Below are 18,288 nucleotides of genomic sequence, written 5' to 3' on the forward strand. Positions count from 1 at the left end.
GTTATCTACTGGGTAATGAGCGTTGGGATAGGGCGGAGGTTCGATCACTGGATGCCCTTGGGGGGATGACAAGTGCCCCGAGGGTAGCAATGAGGATAACGCAAACAATCAGTCGTGGGGTTAAAAATTGAGGGTTTATTGAATGGGTCACAGGTGAGGATAAGGAACAACTCAATACTAGTTACAACTTGGGCTTACAATATAATACCAGAACAAATAATAAAAATACTGCAATTACAAACAGAAGCTGACCCTGGTACTTCTCTAGGTCCCAGTAGTTATTCAGGTCCTTCCAGGGGTTAGTAAGGGTGGTATTGGTGCTATTATTAACCATAAATGCAATAACTCGTCTAAATAAAAGCAAAATGCAATAAGACAACTACAGCTTGCCGTGAGACTCCGGCTTACAACACAATACAGACTCAGTTAGCTAACAACAATAGCAAAATCAGCACCCAGGCATACTCTCACACACAAACCACGAAAGTTTCATCATCACCGGTAATCGGGTAGGCTCCTTAAAACTCGTGGCCGAGGGAGACCTCGAGCTGATCAGGCTCGGTTACAAGGTCCAGCTTTTTTCGTTTCTCCCTGTCCACTCTATACGCACTGGACAATTTATAAAGGTAATGACGTGTTCAATTTTTCGCCTAGGTTTCTCCTAATTAGGAGACTTGCAGGTGCCTCGTTACCACCCTCGGGGGGGGGGGGGGGTTCCTGGAAATGGCTGACCACAAAATTTGCCTAGCATCAAACGGTAACTTACAGGAAATGTTTTTCGCTTGAAACTGTGTGCTCGTTTCCTGAACATGGAGGCCAGGGCAGAAAGCTGCTTAAAGCTGCAGCACAAACACAAGCACTAACACGCCCGAGGGCGCAGTACCAGTTTCCCTTCCGGATCCTTCCCCGCAGTTTTCCAACCGTTTTTCTTTTTTCCTCCCGGCGTGGACCCAAATAACATCAGACCGTTGGGTCTTGCGTACGGTGCAGCCTGGTTATCGCCTGCAGTTTTCATCCCCCCCCCTGCCATCCTTGTCCCTCTTCAGGGACCCCTCTCACGAGCAATTCCTCCGTCAGGAGGTGCACACGCTCCTCGTCAAGGGAGCCATAGAGGAGGTTCGAGAGAGCGAGAAGGGCGAGGGGTTTTATTCCCGCTACTTTCTAATCCCCAAGTCCAAGGGGGGCCTCAGATCCATCCTCTACCTGCGGGAACTCAACAAGTATATGGTGAAGTTGAAGTTCCGTATGGTATCCCTTGGAACCATCATCCCATCCCTGGATTCTGGAGACTGGTACGCCGCCCTCGACATGCAGGACGCTTACTTCCATATCTCCATATCCCCCCAGCACAGGCGTTTCCTCCGCTTTGTGGTCGACCGCCTACATTATCAATTTGCGGTCCTCCCGTTTGGCCTCTCCACGGCCCCAAGGGTGTTCACGAAATGCATGGCAGTCGTCGTCGCACACCTTCGGCGTTGCCACATTCACGTGTTTCCCTATCTCGATGATTGGCTGATCCGGGGCACATCGGAGCTGCAAGTCCGCGACCACGTCCGCAGGATCAGCAGCCTCTTTGCTGCCCTGGGCCTCGTGATCAACGTGGACAAGTCTACTCTGCTCCCCACGCAGCGGATAGAGTTAATCGGGGCCGTTCTGGACTCTACCCTGGCCAGGGCCTTGCTACCCTTGCCCAGGTTCCAGTCGCTGTCGGCCATCATTCTGCGCTTGCAGGCGGCCCCGCTGACCTCTCTACGAACATGTCTGGCCCTCCTGGGCCATATGGCAGCCTGTACGTTCGTGACGGCGTATGCCCGACTCCGCATGAGGCCTCTTCAATCTTGGCTCATCGCGCAGTACCGGCCGGCCAGACATTCGTTGGACACAGTCGTCACCGTTCCTCAAAGAGTACTGGACTCCCTTCGGTGGTGGCTGGACCAGTCCGTAGTCTGTGCGGGGCTCCCGTTTCATCCGCCCCAGCCCTCAGCATCCCTGACTATGGACGCCTCAGATCTGGGCTGGGGGCGCACTGCGGCGCCCAAAGAACTCGGGGCTTGTGGACCCCTCAGGAGATGGACCTCCACATCAACATACGAGAGTTGAGAGCGGTCCGTCTTGCTTGTCAAGCGTTTGTCCATCTCCTTCAAGGTCGTTGTGTCGCGGTGTTCACCGACAACACGACGACCATGTTTTATATCAACAAGCAGGGCGGTACCAGGTCCTCTCCCCTATGTCTCGAGGCGATGCGTCTCTGGGAGTTTTGCATAGCCCATGCCGTTCACCTTTCCGCCTCCTATCTCCCGGGAGTGCGGAACACTTTAGCGGACCGACTGAGCAGATCCTTCCGCTCCCACGAGTGGTCCCTCCGTCCAGACGTCACCCTCTCACTCTTCCAGAGGTGGGGTCGTCCCAGGATGGACCTCTTCGCGTCCAGGGAGAACAGGAAATGTCGAGCATTCTGCTCCTTCCAGGGTCGGGAGCCCGGGTCTATAGCGGATGCCTTCCTGATCCCATGGGCAACCCACCTGTTTTACGCGTTCCCTCCCGTTCTGCTGATATACAGGGTTCTCCTCAAGGTGCGCAGAGACAGACCTTGTGTGATTCTCATAGCTCCAGCATGGGCCAGACAACATAGGTACCCCATGTTGCTGGACCTCTCAGTAGCCAACCCAGTTGCCCTGCCCCTACATCTGGACCTGATCACCCAGGACCACGGCAGGCTCTGTCACCCGGACCTTCCATCTCTGCACCTTACGGCATGGCTCCTGCGTGGTTGACGGGCTCCGAGTTATGCTGCTCTACCCCAGTTCGGGAGGTTCTCCTGGGCAGTAGAAAGCCCTCCACCAGGGCTAGTTACTCGTCTAAGTGGAAGCGTTTCTCCTGTTGGTGTGCGGAGAAAGGTTTTCTCCCTAGGGGGACTCCCGTCACCACTATTCTAGACTACATCTGGTCCCTTAAGGCCCAGGGTCTGGCGTTGTCGTCCCTCCGGGTCCACCTAGCGGCTATCTCCGCGTTTCATCCTGGAGCGGACGGATGTTCCGTGTTCTCCCACCCTATGGTGGCGAGATTCCTGAAGGGACTGGAGCGTCTCTATCCACAGATCCGTCCCCCGTCCCTTCATGGGATCTCAACCTGGTCCTAGCTCGGCTCATGGGTCCTCCGTTCGAGCCGTTAGCTACTTGCTCCCTGCTTTATCTCTCATGGAAGACCGCCTTCCTAGTAGCCATCACCTCAGCTAGACGGGTGTCGGAACTACGGGCCCTCACAGTAGATCCCCCGTATACGGTCTTCCATAAAGACAAGGTGCAGCTGAGACCACACCCGGCCTTCCTCCCCAAGGTGGTCTCAGCTTTCCATATTAACCAGGAGATCTTCCTCCCAGTCTTTTTCCCAAAGCCCCATTCGTCCCGCCGGGAGCAACAGCTCCACTCACTAGACGTCCGTCGAGCGCTAGCATTTTATGTGGACAGGACCAAACCATTCCGCAAGTCCCCCCAGTTATTCATGGCAGTAGCAGACTGGGTCAAGGGACTGCCGATTTCCTCGCAGAGGATATCTTCCTGGGTTACCTCCTGTATCAGGACCTGTTATGAGCTGGCCCATGTTCCGACGGGCCGTGTGACTGCTCACTCCACCAGAGCACAGGCATCATCGCTGGCTTTCCTTGCCCGCATGCCAATCCAAGAGATTTGTAGGGCGGCGACCTGGTCATCGGTCCACACATTCGCTTCCCATTATGCCCTGGTTCAGCAGTCCAGAGATGATGTGGCCTTTGGCTCTGCAGTGCTCCAGGCCCCGACTTCTCACTCCAACCCCACCGCCTAGGTAAGGCTTGGGATTCACCTCCCTGGAATGGATATGAGCAATCACTCGAAGAAGAAAAGACGGTTACTCACCGTTGTAACTGTTGTTCTTCGAGATGTGTTGCTCATATCCATTCCACACCCGCCATCCTTCCCCACTGTCGGAGTGGCCGGCAAGAAGGAACTGACGAGCGGGCGGGCCGGCAGGGGTATATATCCGGTGCCATAGTGGCGCCACTCTAGGAGGCGACTGCCGGCCCACTGGAGTTGCTAGGGTAAAAAGTTTCCGGCAAACGTGCACGCGCGGCGCGCACACCTACCTGGAATGGATATGAGCAACGCATCTCGAAGAACAACAGTTACAACGGTGAGTAACCGTCTTTTCTTTGAGTTCTGCTCCTTATCTGTATTCCACTGTTGGTTATGTATGTTCTCCATGCACAGAGAGTCAGAGCAGTGTCCATTGGTCTGTGCATATGCCCTTGCCCTCCTTCTGTTTCCAACTGAGGGCATAAAGGGTGGAGGAAACCGACCAGCTTTCCAATTACTTCTTATTGCTGCAGAGCTTTTATCGGAACCTCCAGTGTCTGTAGCTCTCCTTGGATTTCCTTGAATCTGAACTATTTCAAAGATTGCCATTAATGCATTTTGTATATAGTTCTTCATAGTTAATAGTTCTTCTTTGAGGAGTGTCTCTGTAGGTGCTCTGCTTCAGGTGAATTTGCCCCTGCACCTTCAATCGGATAGTTTCAGCAGCAGTGCTTGTCTGGGTTGTGCATGCACTATCCCTGTCTCGCGCTGTTGTCAGTGCCTGTCTAGCGCATGTGACCTGACTCCTCTCAATTCCTTCTCAGCTGTCCTTGGCCTGAGACAGAGCTCCAGGCAGTGCAAAAACAGTTTCTAAGTGCTTAGAATAGCTTCTTCTTAGAATAGTTTTAGTAGATGAGTTATGGTTACTTACCCTTTCTTTCCCCGTTTATTTTCTATTAGAAAAAAATTCTTTTTATACTTCTGTTTTTGCTTGTTAAAATAGTTACCATTCATCCATACGTCTGAACTGCCATAGTTCCGGTATGCCTGCTTCACCGGGCTTCCAGTGTTGCCATTCCTGCTGGAGGTGATGCTGATGTTGGACAGACACTCTGTGTGTCTGCTCCTTAGGTGAGACACACATACTTCCAGGCTTCTATCATAGGTAACATCCCGTGGGGAGTCAAAATCTCCACAGTGAGAGAAAGTCCTGATGATTGGGGAAACTGAAACTCAGGAAGAGGGAGGACGTCTTCCGGTGTAGCATAAGTATCTGAACTCCCGTTCGTGCTGAAGGGACTGGAGGAGAGAAGATGTGTGGCTGGTGCATGAGACAGTGAGAGTACCTGGAGGATATTAATGTTCAACAGATCAAGACTTTTAAAATGATACCTCACAAGGCATACTTTGTACAAAACATATCATAATTATATGACAGTGAATATGGGGGTTTCAGTCACAACAAAAATTACCTGATAGATCAAGTTATGTGCAACCCTCAAGCTCCAATGAGAACTTGTCTTTCCTTCCTGGGGCACATGGCTTCATGCACTTACATTACCCTTTCACCAGATGCCTCCTTTGTTACCTTCAGACATAGCTCTAAACAGCATAGTGACCAAACAAAAAAGCATGAATACCATAGGGACAGTTCCTTCTTGAGTAACATCATCTTTAATATGGTGAAAGGATCCTCATCGGTTATATGTGGACATTCCCTTCCTATTCCCATCACTGGACAAGATAATTACAGATGCCTGCCTCTTAGGCTGGGGAGCCCACATTGACAGTCATACAGCACAGAGCACTTGGACACCCCAAGAGGCCAGGATGCACATCCGTGTTCTGGAACTTTGGGCATGCTGAGAAACTTATAATGCCTTTCTGCAATTTGTCTGATTCCTCCATGTCCTATAATGTCAGACTATAGGAAAACTGTCTGTTACATCAACAATCAAGGGAGGGTGAGATCCATCCCTCTGTGTGTAGAAGCAGTCACCCTGAGGAATTGGTGTACTAGGAATCGAATCACCTTGTCAGCAGCTTACTTTCCAGGAATTCAGAATGCATTGGCAGACACGCTTAGCAGGCATTTCACCATCGATCACAAGTGGGAGTTGCACAATTCAGTAGTGAATAACATCTTCACTCAATGTGGGACCCTCAGCTGAGATCTGTTCACCTCGCAAAAGAACAAGAAATGTAACACATACTGTTCAAGAGGAGCTCTAGGACTATACTCTCAAGACAATACTCTCCTTCTCCCCTGGTCAGACTGTCTGATGCCTTTCCTCCCTTACTGCTGCTACCTCTGGTCTTATGGAAGATTCATCATGACAAGGCATGAGTCATCCTCATCGCCCCCAATATGCCCAGACAATTTTGGTTCACAAATGTCATCTTGTCCCCCAATCAGCACCCAGTCCTTTCCCAATTATCTTGATCCAGAAGAAGAGCAGGATCGAGCCTCCCAGCTCCAAAACACTTCTGGCTTGGTTTTTGGATGGACATCAACCCTAGAAGGTTCCTGATCTGAGGACATACAAAGCATTCTTAATAATAGCATAAAAGAGTCTTCTAGGAAATGCTATTCAGCCAAGTGGAGACATTTGTCCATTTGGGTACAGCAGAAATGCACATCCCCTGAGTCAGCAGATATTCATCTTATTTTGGACTGTTGTCTTTTCTCTCAAAGTGACTCCCTTAGTTTTATACGAGTGCACATGGCAGTAATCAGTACGTACCATCCACCATCAGATGGTTGTTAAATTTTCACTCGGCCATTGACTAACAGGCCCTTCAAAAATCTAATCAGAACCTTCCCACCAAGAATGAAGTCTCCTCTCGCTGGACTTGAACCTTGTACTTTCAGCACTCACTAAGCGTTCCTTCAAACCAGTAGCTGCACCCTATCTCATCTGTCAATGAAAGTTGAATTCCTTGTGGCCAACACCTCAGTCAGCAGGGTAGGTCAGTAGAGAGCACTAATGAAGGATCTGCCATACACTGTATTCCATAAGGACAGTCTCTTCACAACTATATTCAAAATTCACCCCCAAGGTAGTTTCAGAATTTCCCATAAACCAATTAGTCCATTTACCTGTGTTTTTCTGAAACTGAGACTTAATTCCCCAGACATACAATGTGCTCTTGCCTTCTACCTGTGAAGGACAATAACAGTCAGAAAATAACAGACTGTTTCTCGGTATAGCAGAATAAATCCGAGATCAAACTCTATCCTCCCAGATTATCTCTAAATGAAGCTCAGGCTGTATCCTTCTCTCTTGTCAGTTGTCACATCTTTCTTCCCTTCATGGGGTAAGGGCTTATTCTACAAGATATTCCTGAGATAATTTTGTGCCAAAAAATTAAAAATTATGCACACAATATTTTAAAATTCTGCCAATTTTATTTGTCAATAAATGTGGCTCCTGCATGGCTGTCGGGAGTGCAGGCCACTGGCTGCATTGAGATGGGAGATCACCCTGAAGCCCCCACCTCCCCAGGTACAGGGACTCGGCCATGAGGCTGCATCTGACCCTGACACAGTGCAAGGGCCAGGCCTGCACCAGAAACACCCTGGGGCTCTGCGCCAGGTGCATCAGGTGTGGGTGTGCAGGCTCAGCCCAGCAGGGCTTAGTGTGGAGGGATCCAGGTGTGGGCTGAAAGGTTTCTGTGTAGGGCAAGCTAGGTGTGGATAGCTCAGTGGGAAATCTGACTGCCCAGGGGCTCGGGGGGGGGTTCTGGGTGCAGGGGCAATGGGACCCTGCAGGGGATCCAGGTGAAGGTGGTTGGAGCTCGGAGGGGGGACGACTCGGGGGATCCGGTGCTGGAGGAATGGGGCTTGATGGAGTGGGGGTCCACATGCAGCTGGTTGGGAATCAGTGGAGTGGGGGTTTGGAGGTGTCGGGCTCATCAGAGGGGTCCAGGTGTGGGAAGGGTAGGGCTTGTCAGAGTGAGGGTTTAATGGGCCTGCTTAACAGGGGAACCCCAGCTGCTGCTGAGGGGACACCTCATGCTGGGCTCCCGCTTCCCCCCCCCCCCGATTCTCCTATCCCCTTTTCTTCACTATCTCTCTCCGCACATTCCCCTCTCTCTGCCCAATTCCACCCCCTATTGCACAGAAACCAGGAAGGCTCACAGCACACAGAAGGGGAGCACAACTGGTACTAGAACCCAGGAGGCGGCATTCAGCTGCAGAGTCAGCAGAGTCAAGAGTTAGCTTCCTTCAGCTGGGCAGCTCTGCATTTGCAGAAATTTGGGGGGACAGTTGCACGTAACCCCGTGTGCCCCCCATGCCTCACCTCTGTTTGGAGGAGGCAGTGCCCCCCAAAACTGTGCACCATGGTCACCCATCCCCCCACACGCAGCTTCCCTTTACTTCCTTGCTGTTTCCTGCAGGGAAGCACAGGAATTCTGCAGGGTTCTGTGAGCACGCAGTCATGCAGAATCCCCCCAGGAGTATACAAGAGCACAAGCAACTGCGGTGGCATCACTTCAGAAAGTGCCTGTACTTGACATTTGCAGAGCAGCTATGGAGTTCCAGCCACATGTTCAGCAGACAGTATGCTCAGGTGCAGAACTCCTTTTCTGACACATTCTTTGGGACAATGGTCCTCCAAATGGCTCTTCTGTCAGCATCCCTGCACCCTCCTCCTCCTTGAGTACTGCTTGTCAGTCACCTGTATTGGAATACATACAGGGATCAGCACTGGAAGAAGAGAAAGTGACTTACCTTGTAGTAACTGGAGGTTCTTTGGGACGTACGGTCCCTACCTGTATTCCACTACCTGCCCTCTTTCCCCTCTGCTTCAGATCTTTACTGGATTTGTGGTAGAGAAGGAACTGGAGAGGAGTTTGGTCCTCTCCAACCTTTATCCCCAGAAGGAGGGCAAGGGCACATGAGAGGACCAACAGATGCTGCTTGTGAGAATTCTCCAACTCTGGATGCATGGAGCACATGCATATGCACAGTAGACTATAGATAGGGACTACACATATGGAAAGTGACTGCATGGGTGGAAAAGTAAAGTAAGTTTTCTTTTCCACCCATGCAGTCACTTTCCATTAAAATTGGTGCTTTTGTAGTCTTTTCTGCCTCTCCCCAAAATATTTCTTTGATGTGTCACACAGCAAAATAATGTTAACCATTGGAACTCATCCTGAATTAATGTCACTGAGTATTGAAAAGGAGTGCACTCATCTCTGCAGTGCCCGTTGCTGCCTCCCAACTTCCTAACCTGCGTGCAACTTCCTATTACAAATCTCCTGTCCCAGCTGCTAAAGCCCTCCCCTTAGAGCAATCCACACAGCAAGATCTTAAATTCAGCCTTCCATGTTCACAGCTGGTGGAAACAACCAACAGCCTGCAAAACCCCCAGACAAATGCCCAAATGATTCCCCTTTCTTCTATAATAATTGTTTGGTGCAGACCCTCTTGTCTAGCTGCAGAACCCATCCAAGACACTCCAAACTATTCAAAATATATTTACAGAAGCTCCCCAACTTAAACAAGCATTACATTCCGGAGCGCCTTGCGGAAGTTGAGTTTTGCGTAAGTCAGGAACATATCTCTGACAATTACACAAAAAAAAAAAAGTGCTTACAGAACTTTTTCCATCAATATGGATTTCCGTAAGTCAGGTTTGTGCAACCCAGGTAGCATCTGTAATTAATACTCAGCATTTCTTTTTCAGGATACAATCTTCTGTCCTTAGTAAACACAGTTTAGAAAAGCAGCGGAAAGTAACAAAAAGGCTGAAGTTACTTAACATTTATAATTAATTTATAGAACAAGAAAATTTATGTGCAAATGAAGCAGGTGCATGGAGCCTACCTTCTGATAACAGATATTTTTATAACAGCTTGGAAACCAAAGCAGTTGACGAACTATGGGCCCAATCCTGCAAACATTTAGACATGTGAGTAACTTTACTCATTTGAATAGTCCATGATGTCAGTAAAATTACTCACATGCCTAAGTGTGGCAGCATGAGGCCCTGTATGCATACAGCACATTGAAATCAGCCCCCACTGAAGTGGAAGACAACCACTAATTTGTCAGACAGCGCACTTAACAGCAATAAAGAGAGGGTACATTTTGGCCTGTTGCACCTAGGTACAAACTCTTGTTCATTCAGAAAGTACCATGGAAATGTTGTAATATTATTCTCTGATTAAATGCAATAAGGCTATATAGAAACAATTAAATGATCTCAGTCATTGGGGTTGGTAAGAGGCACAAGTCATTGTTTATATCCTTAAGTATACAGATTTTTTTTAAATTCAGAAAACATACTTTTTAGGAAATTAGACAGGAATTGGAATAAAAATGACTCACTAGTTATCCAGGTTCTAACATTGACTATCTAATTCTGTTTCATACAAAAAATACTGCAGTTATTAGCACAAAATTATACACATAAGCAACTGACCTTTTTTTTTAATTGCTCAAGTCTAAAAGTGATTATGTAAAATGACACCTTCTTATTTGGTAGATCTTCTCCTTTGTGTATTTAGAGTCATAACTTTAATGACAAAATGTAGATTTCAGTACATTTTCCACCTCTTAGCATTACAGTTGATACAACTGAAAAGAGTGTGAATTGGATTATTTTCCCTCATGTTATTGCTTACTGTATTTCAATGTTAGACTTGTGCCACTGAGCCCATAATTTGAAGAAAATCGGGTAGCAATTCAAGTCCTATTTTGGCCTACAGAGCTCTCATTATTGGCGGTGATGCAAGAGAATGAAAAATTCAGCTTAGCTCTGTTTCCACAATTCCATTTTTAAATAATCATGCTTCCCAGTAGAAATGCACTTTGGCCCTACCCTGCAAAGTACAGAGCACCTGCAGTTCCTGGTTCCTTTGATTGGAATTGTGGATGTACATCACTTGGCAGGATCAAGCCCTCTAAGACCTAAACATGTTTGCATCTTGGGATATCACCTAATATCTGAATTAATAGGTTTTAATTAAAATCTATTGTCTTAAGTACTATAGATTAAACTTCCTGCATATTTGCTAGTTTCATACTTAATAGGAATCTGATACATTATGTGGTCAGCAAAGTCATTTCTCTTGAGCTTGACCTGGATATTATGAAAGATCCTGATGTATTTTAAAATTGATACTATGAAAGCATATTATAAAATCACATGACTTTTATGTTACATAAAAAGTACAAGTGACATTGAATTAACCTGTCATTATTTTAATAATTGTACAGTTTTATTACCCAGTACGCAATGATTTTTATTAAAGATCTGGGTAAGTTTCGTTAGTGGGCAAAATCCACTTTTTACATTTTGTTCTGTACTTTCAGCAAATTTAATGAACTTTCAATGAGAAGTGGACCAGGAACATTAATTATGTTTAATATATAACCAGAATAAATTAACATTTCACATGTTGTCTATGCATTTTAATTTTTCAGAATGTCACACTATAGATTAGGCATTGCAGCCCCAAACCACAAAGGTACTTAGGCGCCTAAATCCTGAGTTTAGGCTCCACTGTGATCCATACCATTCCTGCTGAACTCTGTAAAGTGCCTAAGCTCATTCGGTGCCTATATTCTCAGAGAATAAGTTCCCTCAGCACCTCAGTTGTGCTACCTCGCTCTAGGCATGCAGACATCTGTCTCCTGCCTAAGTCTGAGAGTGATTTGCAAACTGAGAGAAAGTAGACAGATAAATGCCTATCTCATATGCAGGGACTGAACTGGTAGGTGTGTCAAGAGACCACCTGCCAGATTGGATCCCATTCAGAATTTGTCCACTAGAGGATGTGAGGTGGTGGCAGTGGCAATGGTAACAGCAGCTATCTTATAACATTTATCTCACTCATTAGAGTGCTCACCTGGGATATGGGAGACCGGGGAGTGGGATATGAACAGGGGTCTACCACACCTCTCAGGTGAATGCTCTAAGCACTGAGCTATGGAAAGTTCTGATGTAGGGCTTACTCAGTCTCTCTTTGAAGCTGTGGATAAATAATGAAAGAGTGATTGGCGCAGGATGACTGGATGCTGGGGTAAAATAATAGTGTGCGTTAATTAAATTTGTGACTGAACTCCTTGGGGGAGAATTGTATGTCTCCTGCTCTGTGGTTTTACCCACCATCTGCCGTATATTTCATGTTATAGTAGTCTTGGATGATGACCCAGCACATGTTCAATTTAAGAACACTTTCACTGCAGATTTGACAAAACACAAGGTACCAATATGAGATTTCTAAAAATAGCTACAGCACTCAACACCCAAGGTTAAAGACTCTGAAGTGCCTTCTAGAATCTGAGAGGGACAAGGTGTGGAACATTCTACCAGAAGTCTTAAAAGAGCAACACTACGATTCTGAAATTACAGAACACGAACCACCAAAAAAGAAAATCATCCTTCTGTTTGTGGCATCTGACTCAGATGATGAAAATGAACGTCTGTCGGCCCTCACTGCTTTGGATCATTATCAACATGGAAATGTTCTCTGGAATGGTGGTCAAAGCATAAAGGGGCATACTAATGTTTGAATAAGGAAAAGTTATTTACTTGTTTGCATAATATAAGAACTAGGGGCCACCAAATGAAATTAATGGGCATCAGGTTTAAAACAAATAAAAGGAAGTTCTTCACATAGCGCACAGTCAACCCATGGAACTCCTTGCCTGAGGAGGTTGTGAAGGCTTGGACTATAACAGGGTTTAAAAGAGAACTAGATAAATTCATGGAAGGTAAGTCCATAAATGGCTATTAGCCAGGATGGGTAAGGAATGGTGTCCCTAGCCTCTGTTTGTCAGAGGGTAGAGATCGATGGCAGAAGAGAGGTCAATTGACCATTACCTGTTAGGTTCACTCCCTCTGGGGCACTCGGTATTGGCTACTGTCAGTAGACAAGATACTGGGCTGGGTGGACCTTTGGTCTGACCCAGTATGGCCGTTCTTATGTTATGTTCTTAGCATATCTGGCATGTAAATACCTTGAAACACTGGCTGGAACAGTGCCATGCGAATGCCTGTTCTTGCTTTCGAGTGACATTGTAAATAAGAAGTGGGCAACAAGTAAACAAACTTGTGTGTCTTACCAATTGGCTGAACAAGAAGTAGGACTGCGTGGACCTGTAGACTCCAAAGTTTTACATTGTTTTATTTTTAAGTGTAGTTATGAAAAAAAAATCTACATTTGTAAGTTGCACTCTCACGATAAAGGGCTTGCACTACAATACTTGAATGAAGTGAATTGAAAAATACTATTTCTTTTATTTATCTTTTTTATGGTACAAATATTTGTAATAAAAAATAATATAAAGTGAGCACTGTACATTTTGTACTCTGTGTTTGTAATTGAAATCAATACATATAAAAATGTAGAAAACATCCAAAATATTTAAATAAATGGTATTCTATTATTGTTTAACAGTGCGATTAAAACTGCGATTAAGCATGACTTTTTTTAATCTTGTGATTAATTGCAATTAATATTTTTAAATCATTTGGTAGCCCTAATTTCTAAACAATTTACCTACTTAATTAATATACCTGAAAAGGTGAAGATTAGCCAGGAGAAGCTTTTTAGTGTTTTATCCTTTGCACTGAGAACCTCTGTATCACAATGACCCACTCATGATAAAACCTTAGGTTTCTGCTGAAAATGTAATGAAGGCTTAAGAAATTCAACTTTTACTGTGGAAAGGATGAGTATGTGCTTTTTAGAAATGCATACTTTTATTTGTCAAATCCACTGTGCTCTTCTTGCATTTTTAAACAGAGGATTAAAATGAGAGCAAAGGCTGAGTGAAAATCTATTATTAATTAAGTAGGAGTAGTTACGTATTTGTCTCCTGTGCAGCTTTTCAAATATTTAGTTCTTTAATGATATTAAATGTTCATTACAATGAATTACAGTATCCGTGATCCTTTTTCTACCAAGGGTTTTTCTTCACTGGAAATATTTGAAATTTCATCAAAAATTGTCAATTATTTCACAAAAGCAAAGTCTCTGCAATTTTTCACGTGAATGGAGTTTTAAATGCTCACATGAAAGGAGCTGCATTTTCCCATGCTTAACAGTACCCATTTCAATTTCTCTTGTGCATTGGTAGAACATACATATCCCCAAATCTTTGCCTATCTCTTCATACAGTATAGGTTTTTAAATAACGGTTAAAACCCCGTTCCAGTAATTAATCTGTTTTGTTTAAGTTCCTAAATCTCTAATGCTCCTCACTTTTATGGACATTAATTCAGTAACTAATGGTTGTTAATAGTAATTTTGTATTACAAAAGTACCCCATCTTGCCAAGTTCTGTACAAACATATAGGAAGACATGGCCCAGCTAAAAAAGCTTATGGTTTAAAAATACCAAGAACAGGAAATTTAGTGTGCAGGCAAGAGAAACAGCAGACATGGTCAGTGTGACAACTGGCATGTAGTATGTTTGTTCCAGGTTTATTTTAAATGCCTATAAATTGTGCTCAGCTATTCCTCTTCCTAGCCATTGTTAGGGCTTGGAATTTTGGGGGGTTTTTTGCTTATATTTTAAATACCTCATTTATAGTGTTACTTGGTGTTTAATCTATGAATTTAGGTATTTCTATGGCTTTCATCATCATAGCATCTCAGTGCTTCACAAGCATTAATGATTTTCACAGCAACCCTTTAAGGTAGGGAAGTGTTATCATCCCAGGTTTAAAGATGGGAACTAAGGCACAAAATGGTTAAGGAGAGACGTTGGAAGGCACAAAGGGAAGTTAGACACCCAACTCCCACTGAAAGGCTCAGTGCAGGAAAGAGTCCAACTCCTGATGTGCCTTCGAAAATCTCCCCCTAAGGCCTTGTACTGAAGGCTAAAAGGCTATGTTTTTCATTTGCGTTAGCCAATATGTCTTTAAACATGATTGAATTGTCAGTGTTGTAGTAGGGGGAGGGATGCCTAGGCTACTACATGGATCGCTAATATGCCTTCAGATGTTTTAGCCTGTATTTTAATAAGCATTATGAGGGCTTGTCTGTCATGGTAAACTAACTTGAGTGAAAGACGTGCCCTTTTTAACCCATCAAGACAAGGCCTAAATGACTCCCCCAGTGTCATTCAGGAAGTCTGTGACGCAGCACAGTACTGAGCTTGGTATCTGAACCATAAGGCCATTCTTCCTCTGCTTTCCTATCTTTTGTTTAATGTGTTAATAGTCCCTGTTTGTTAAAAGTGTCATTCTAAATTAACTATGACTTTTTTTAAATATAACAATATTCTAAAATCAGGATTATAGTGACTTCTGTGCTGGAAGGGGAGGGAGTTTGGTTGCTTTTATTTTTTCATTGCTTTGTCTCAAGTTTTCATCTAATTCCATATCAGTCTCCTTCCTCCAGTCTTAAACATCCCACTCACTGGATCCTTCTGGCTTTGGCAGCGTCTCTCCATCCTCATCTGCCAAGTCAGCCTACAGAGTTATGTGAGAATTTCCTAGATGGAGAGTAATAAGCTTTACAGCTGCTAGTCCTGAATATTTTATCTGCTTTTTCCTCTTCTTTTCCATCCCAAACTACTTATCCAAGCTGGCCAGGGAGATAATTGATGTGTGCTGTCACATTATAGTAAACAGCAACCCACTATTTGCTTCTAAGAAACCTTCCAGATACTACCCTAGCGCCTTTGGGTTAAACACCAGAGTGCTTCAGACTGAATTTTTCTTCTCTGAAATCTGGTATGGATGGATGTGAACCTATAATTCCTTCTCAAATGTCTTTTTTTTTTTTAACGAAATAGAACTCTAAGAACAAAGTTATAGGACATTTTAACAAGGCAGAAAGTAGTGTATCCAAAAGCTGCCAAGTTCAAAGCTCAGCTTTCCCAAAGTTCAGGGTTGTTGGGATCTATGGGTTCAGTTTGGACCTATCTCTATTTAAAAATCTTCAGGGTTTTTTTTAATATTCTCTTGGTATGCAGAGAGGGGGAGTCATTTTCTGAACAAGGGCAGCTATGTTATTCACACCAGGGTGAATAACGCACAATCCGCAAGAACAAACCCAGGGAAAGGAGTTTGTTGCTGTTGTGGAATTAAAGCATCCCAATATTTTTTTCAATATTAGAGGGAGATATAAAAATATTTGTGAGTTAAATTTTGGGGCCTGTCTGCTATGACAGTGTCACTATGAATCCTTTGCTTTTTGTGTATCGGTGGGAGGGGGAAATAGAGGAAAAGAACCTCTAAGTTACTTTTTCCTTCTTGGGTTTATGAAGAACAAAATGAAGTGGTACATTGGAAAGTACTGTATTCAATAAGGTTTATAAAGAATGTGTTGGCATGTTTTTCTTGAAGCTACAGGAAACATTCCAGTAGGCCGTTGTTAACTATGGGGGGAGTTCTGTTTGCTTTTTAGGTATTGGGGGGTGTCCCTCCCCCTTATTTACTCTCAGTAGAAAGACTTGCAGACTGGGGTTGAAATCTTGGCTCTATTGAAGTTAGTCACAAAGGCTCAGATCCACAAAGGTGCGTAGGAACCTAAATCCCAGACTTAAGTGCCTAAGTCATTGTTTTAGGCACCAGTGCAATCCACAAAACTCATGCTAGGCTGACGCCTAACCCTATAGATACCTAAAATCACTCAGTGCCTACATTTTCTCAGTAAAAGTTTTCTTGGTGTATAAGCTTCTGCCTCTGGGCATGCACATTGCTGTCTCACTCTACTGTCAAAACAGCTACCTCCTGCCTAAGCAGAACTGGAGAAAGATAAGCAGAAGAGTGTCCATGGTGCCCAATCAACTAGGCATGCTCAGGGGCTACTTGCTAGATTGGGTCCCATTCAAAATGTGACCAGAGAAGGAGGTGGTGCTGCTGTTGCCACTTCCCACCTTCTGATATTAACTAGTTATTGCACTCACCTGGGATGTGGGACACTTGGGTTCAGTTCCTCCCTCTGCCTGAAGGGGGAGAGAGGTTTTGAACAGGGGTCTCCCACACCTCTCAGGAGAGTGCTCTAACCACTTGGATATGGGAATTTTGATGTGGGGCTCCCTCTTTCATTGAAGCTGTCCACTGGGTGAATAATAATAATTCCTTCATAGTTAAATTTACTGAGTGAGTTCTGTAATTAGCAGACTTTTTTACAACATTGGTGAACTGTGAAAGCAAATTAGAATTCTGTTAAATTTGTGAACAAGTGAATATGGTGCAGGTGTTTTTGATTACACTGAATGAAGCTTTACGTATCTGCATTTGATGGGTTAGTGCTTTCAGTTGTCATAGCTCACTAGTGCCCTCTTTTGGTCATTAGTGACATCTTGTAGTTGGGGTGTGGTATATATTCAGTCCTGCTCTGACCTGAGCACAACCTTTTTCTATGGATCCAGATTGAAGAAGCAGTTTCTATGTACTCATATTTGTGTTCTAGTTCCTATTAATTGTTTTTGGGTTTTGCATTTGTTTTAGGCCAAAGAGCTGCCAACATTCAAAGACAATGATTTTATTAACGATGGCCAAAAGATTTATATTGATGAAAACAACAAAAAGGTGTTTCTTGAAAAGCTCAAAAAGGATGTGGAGGTAAGAATGTAACCTGCTTGATTTTTATATAATCATACCACACTGTGCAACAAGTCATATGTACAGCTGTGCAAAAAACATTTGTAGTTCATAAATGTATTGGGTAAAAATAAACTTTAGCACAGACCTCTTTAAATTAAACACAGTCTAAGCTTTCAGGAGCAATCACTTAATAAAGATTCCTTCTACCATAGATGGTTGTCATACATTGCCCATGTCCTGATGTGCTTGTACTTAAAATGCTTTACAGGCATAATGCCACATGGAATGAGCTCAGTATTGTTAGTTATATTTTACAGATGAGGAAACTTGAGGCACAGAGAAGTTGTGGCTTTCTCAAGGCTATACACTGAATCAGCGGCGGAGAATGCAGGGCTCCCAGCTCCCATTCCTGTGCTTATTCCATCCGCTATTCAATTTACCTGTCAATCTAGTTTTATACCATCCAAATTACAGTAGTAGGAGTGCCTTAGGTATTTGTATACACTTCCTCTCATTATTCTAACATTGTATGCTTCTGCTATATTGAACACACAGTCAACATTCAATACAAAAATATTGGTTTGCACTATTTTTGATACTAATTCTTAAAATGCTGATTTGGCTCTCAGAATAAAATAATTTTATCATAGCTATCTATTCAGCAAATAAAGTTAAGCAGTATTTTCCCATCTTTAGAATAGAACTGATAACTCAGGCTTACAGGGTCTTCAGCTTTTTATATTGAAATTTTTTTGAACATTGATATTGTTTGATATTAGCACAGCTCTGGGATTTGTGTTTATCAGTTAAAAGCTGTTGCAAAGCACCACAGAACATCGTGTGTGTTAGATTTACAGAATAGTTTTGGGGTTAATTTCTCATCAGTGGGGTGATAGATTTTGGTATAATTCATACACATTCATATATTCACGTGT

The 18,288-nt window shown here is 44.2% G+C and overlaps 1 protein-coding gene across 5 annotated transcripts in view; it reads left to right on the plus strand.

Annotated features, from left to right (window-relative positions):
• Positions 1-18,288, plus strand: part of PIP4K2A (phosphatidylinositol-5-phosphate 4-kinase type 2 alpha) — a 236,183-nt gene that overhangs the window by 202,772 nt on the left and 15,123 nt on the right. For all 5 annotated transcript variants that reach the window (XM_050942297.1, XM_050942294.1, XM_050942296.1 and 2 more), the window contains one exon: positions 17,258-17,371. In XM_050942297.1, coding sequence (XP_050798254.1) covers positions 17,258-17,371 — 114 coding nt within the window. The remainder of the gene's footprint in view (positions 1-17,257; positions 17,372-18,288) is intronic.

Source organism: Gopherus flavomarginatus, chromosome 2 (genome assembly GCF_025201925.1).
Source record: "Gopherus flavomarginatus isolate rGopFla2 chromosome 2, rGopFla2.mat.asm, whole genome shotgun sequence".
Lineage (NCBI taxonomy): Eukaryota > Metazoa > Chordata > Testudines > Testudinidae > Gopherus > Gopherus flavomarginatus.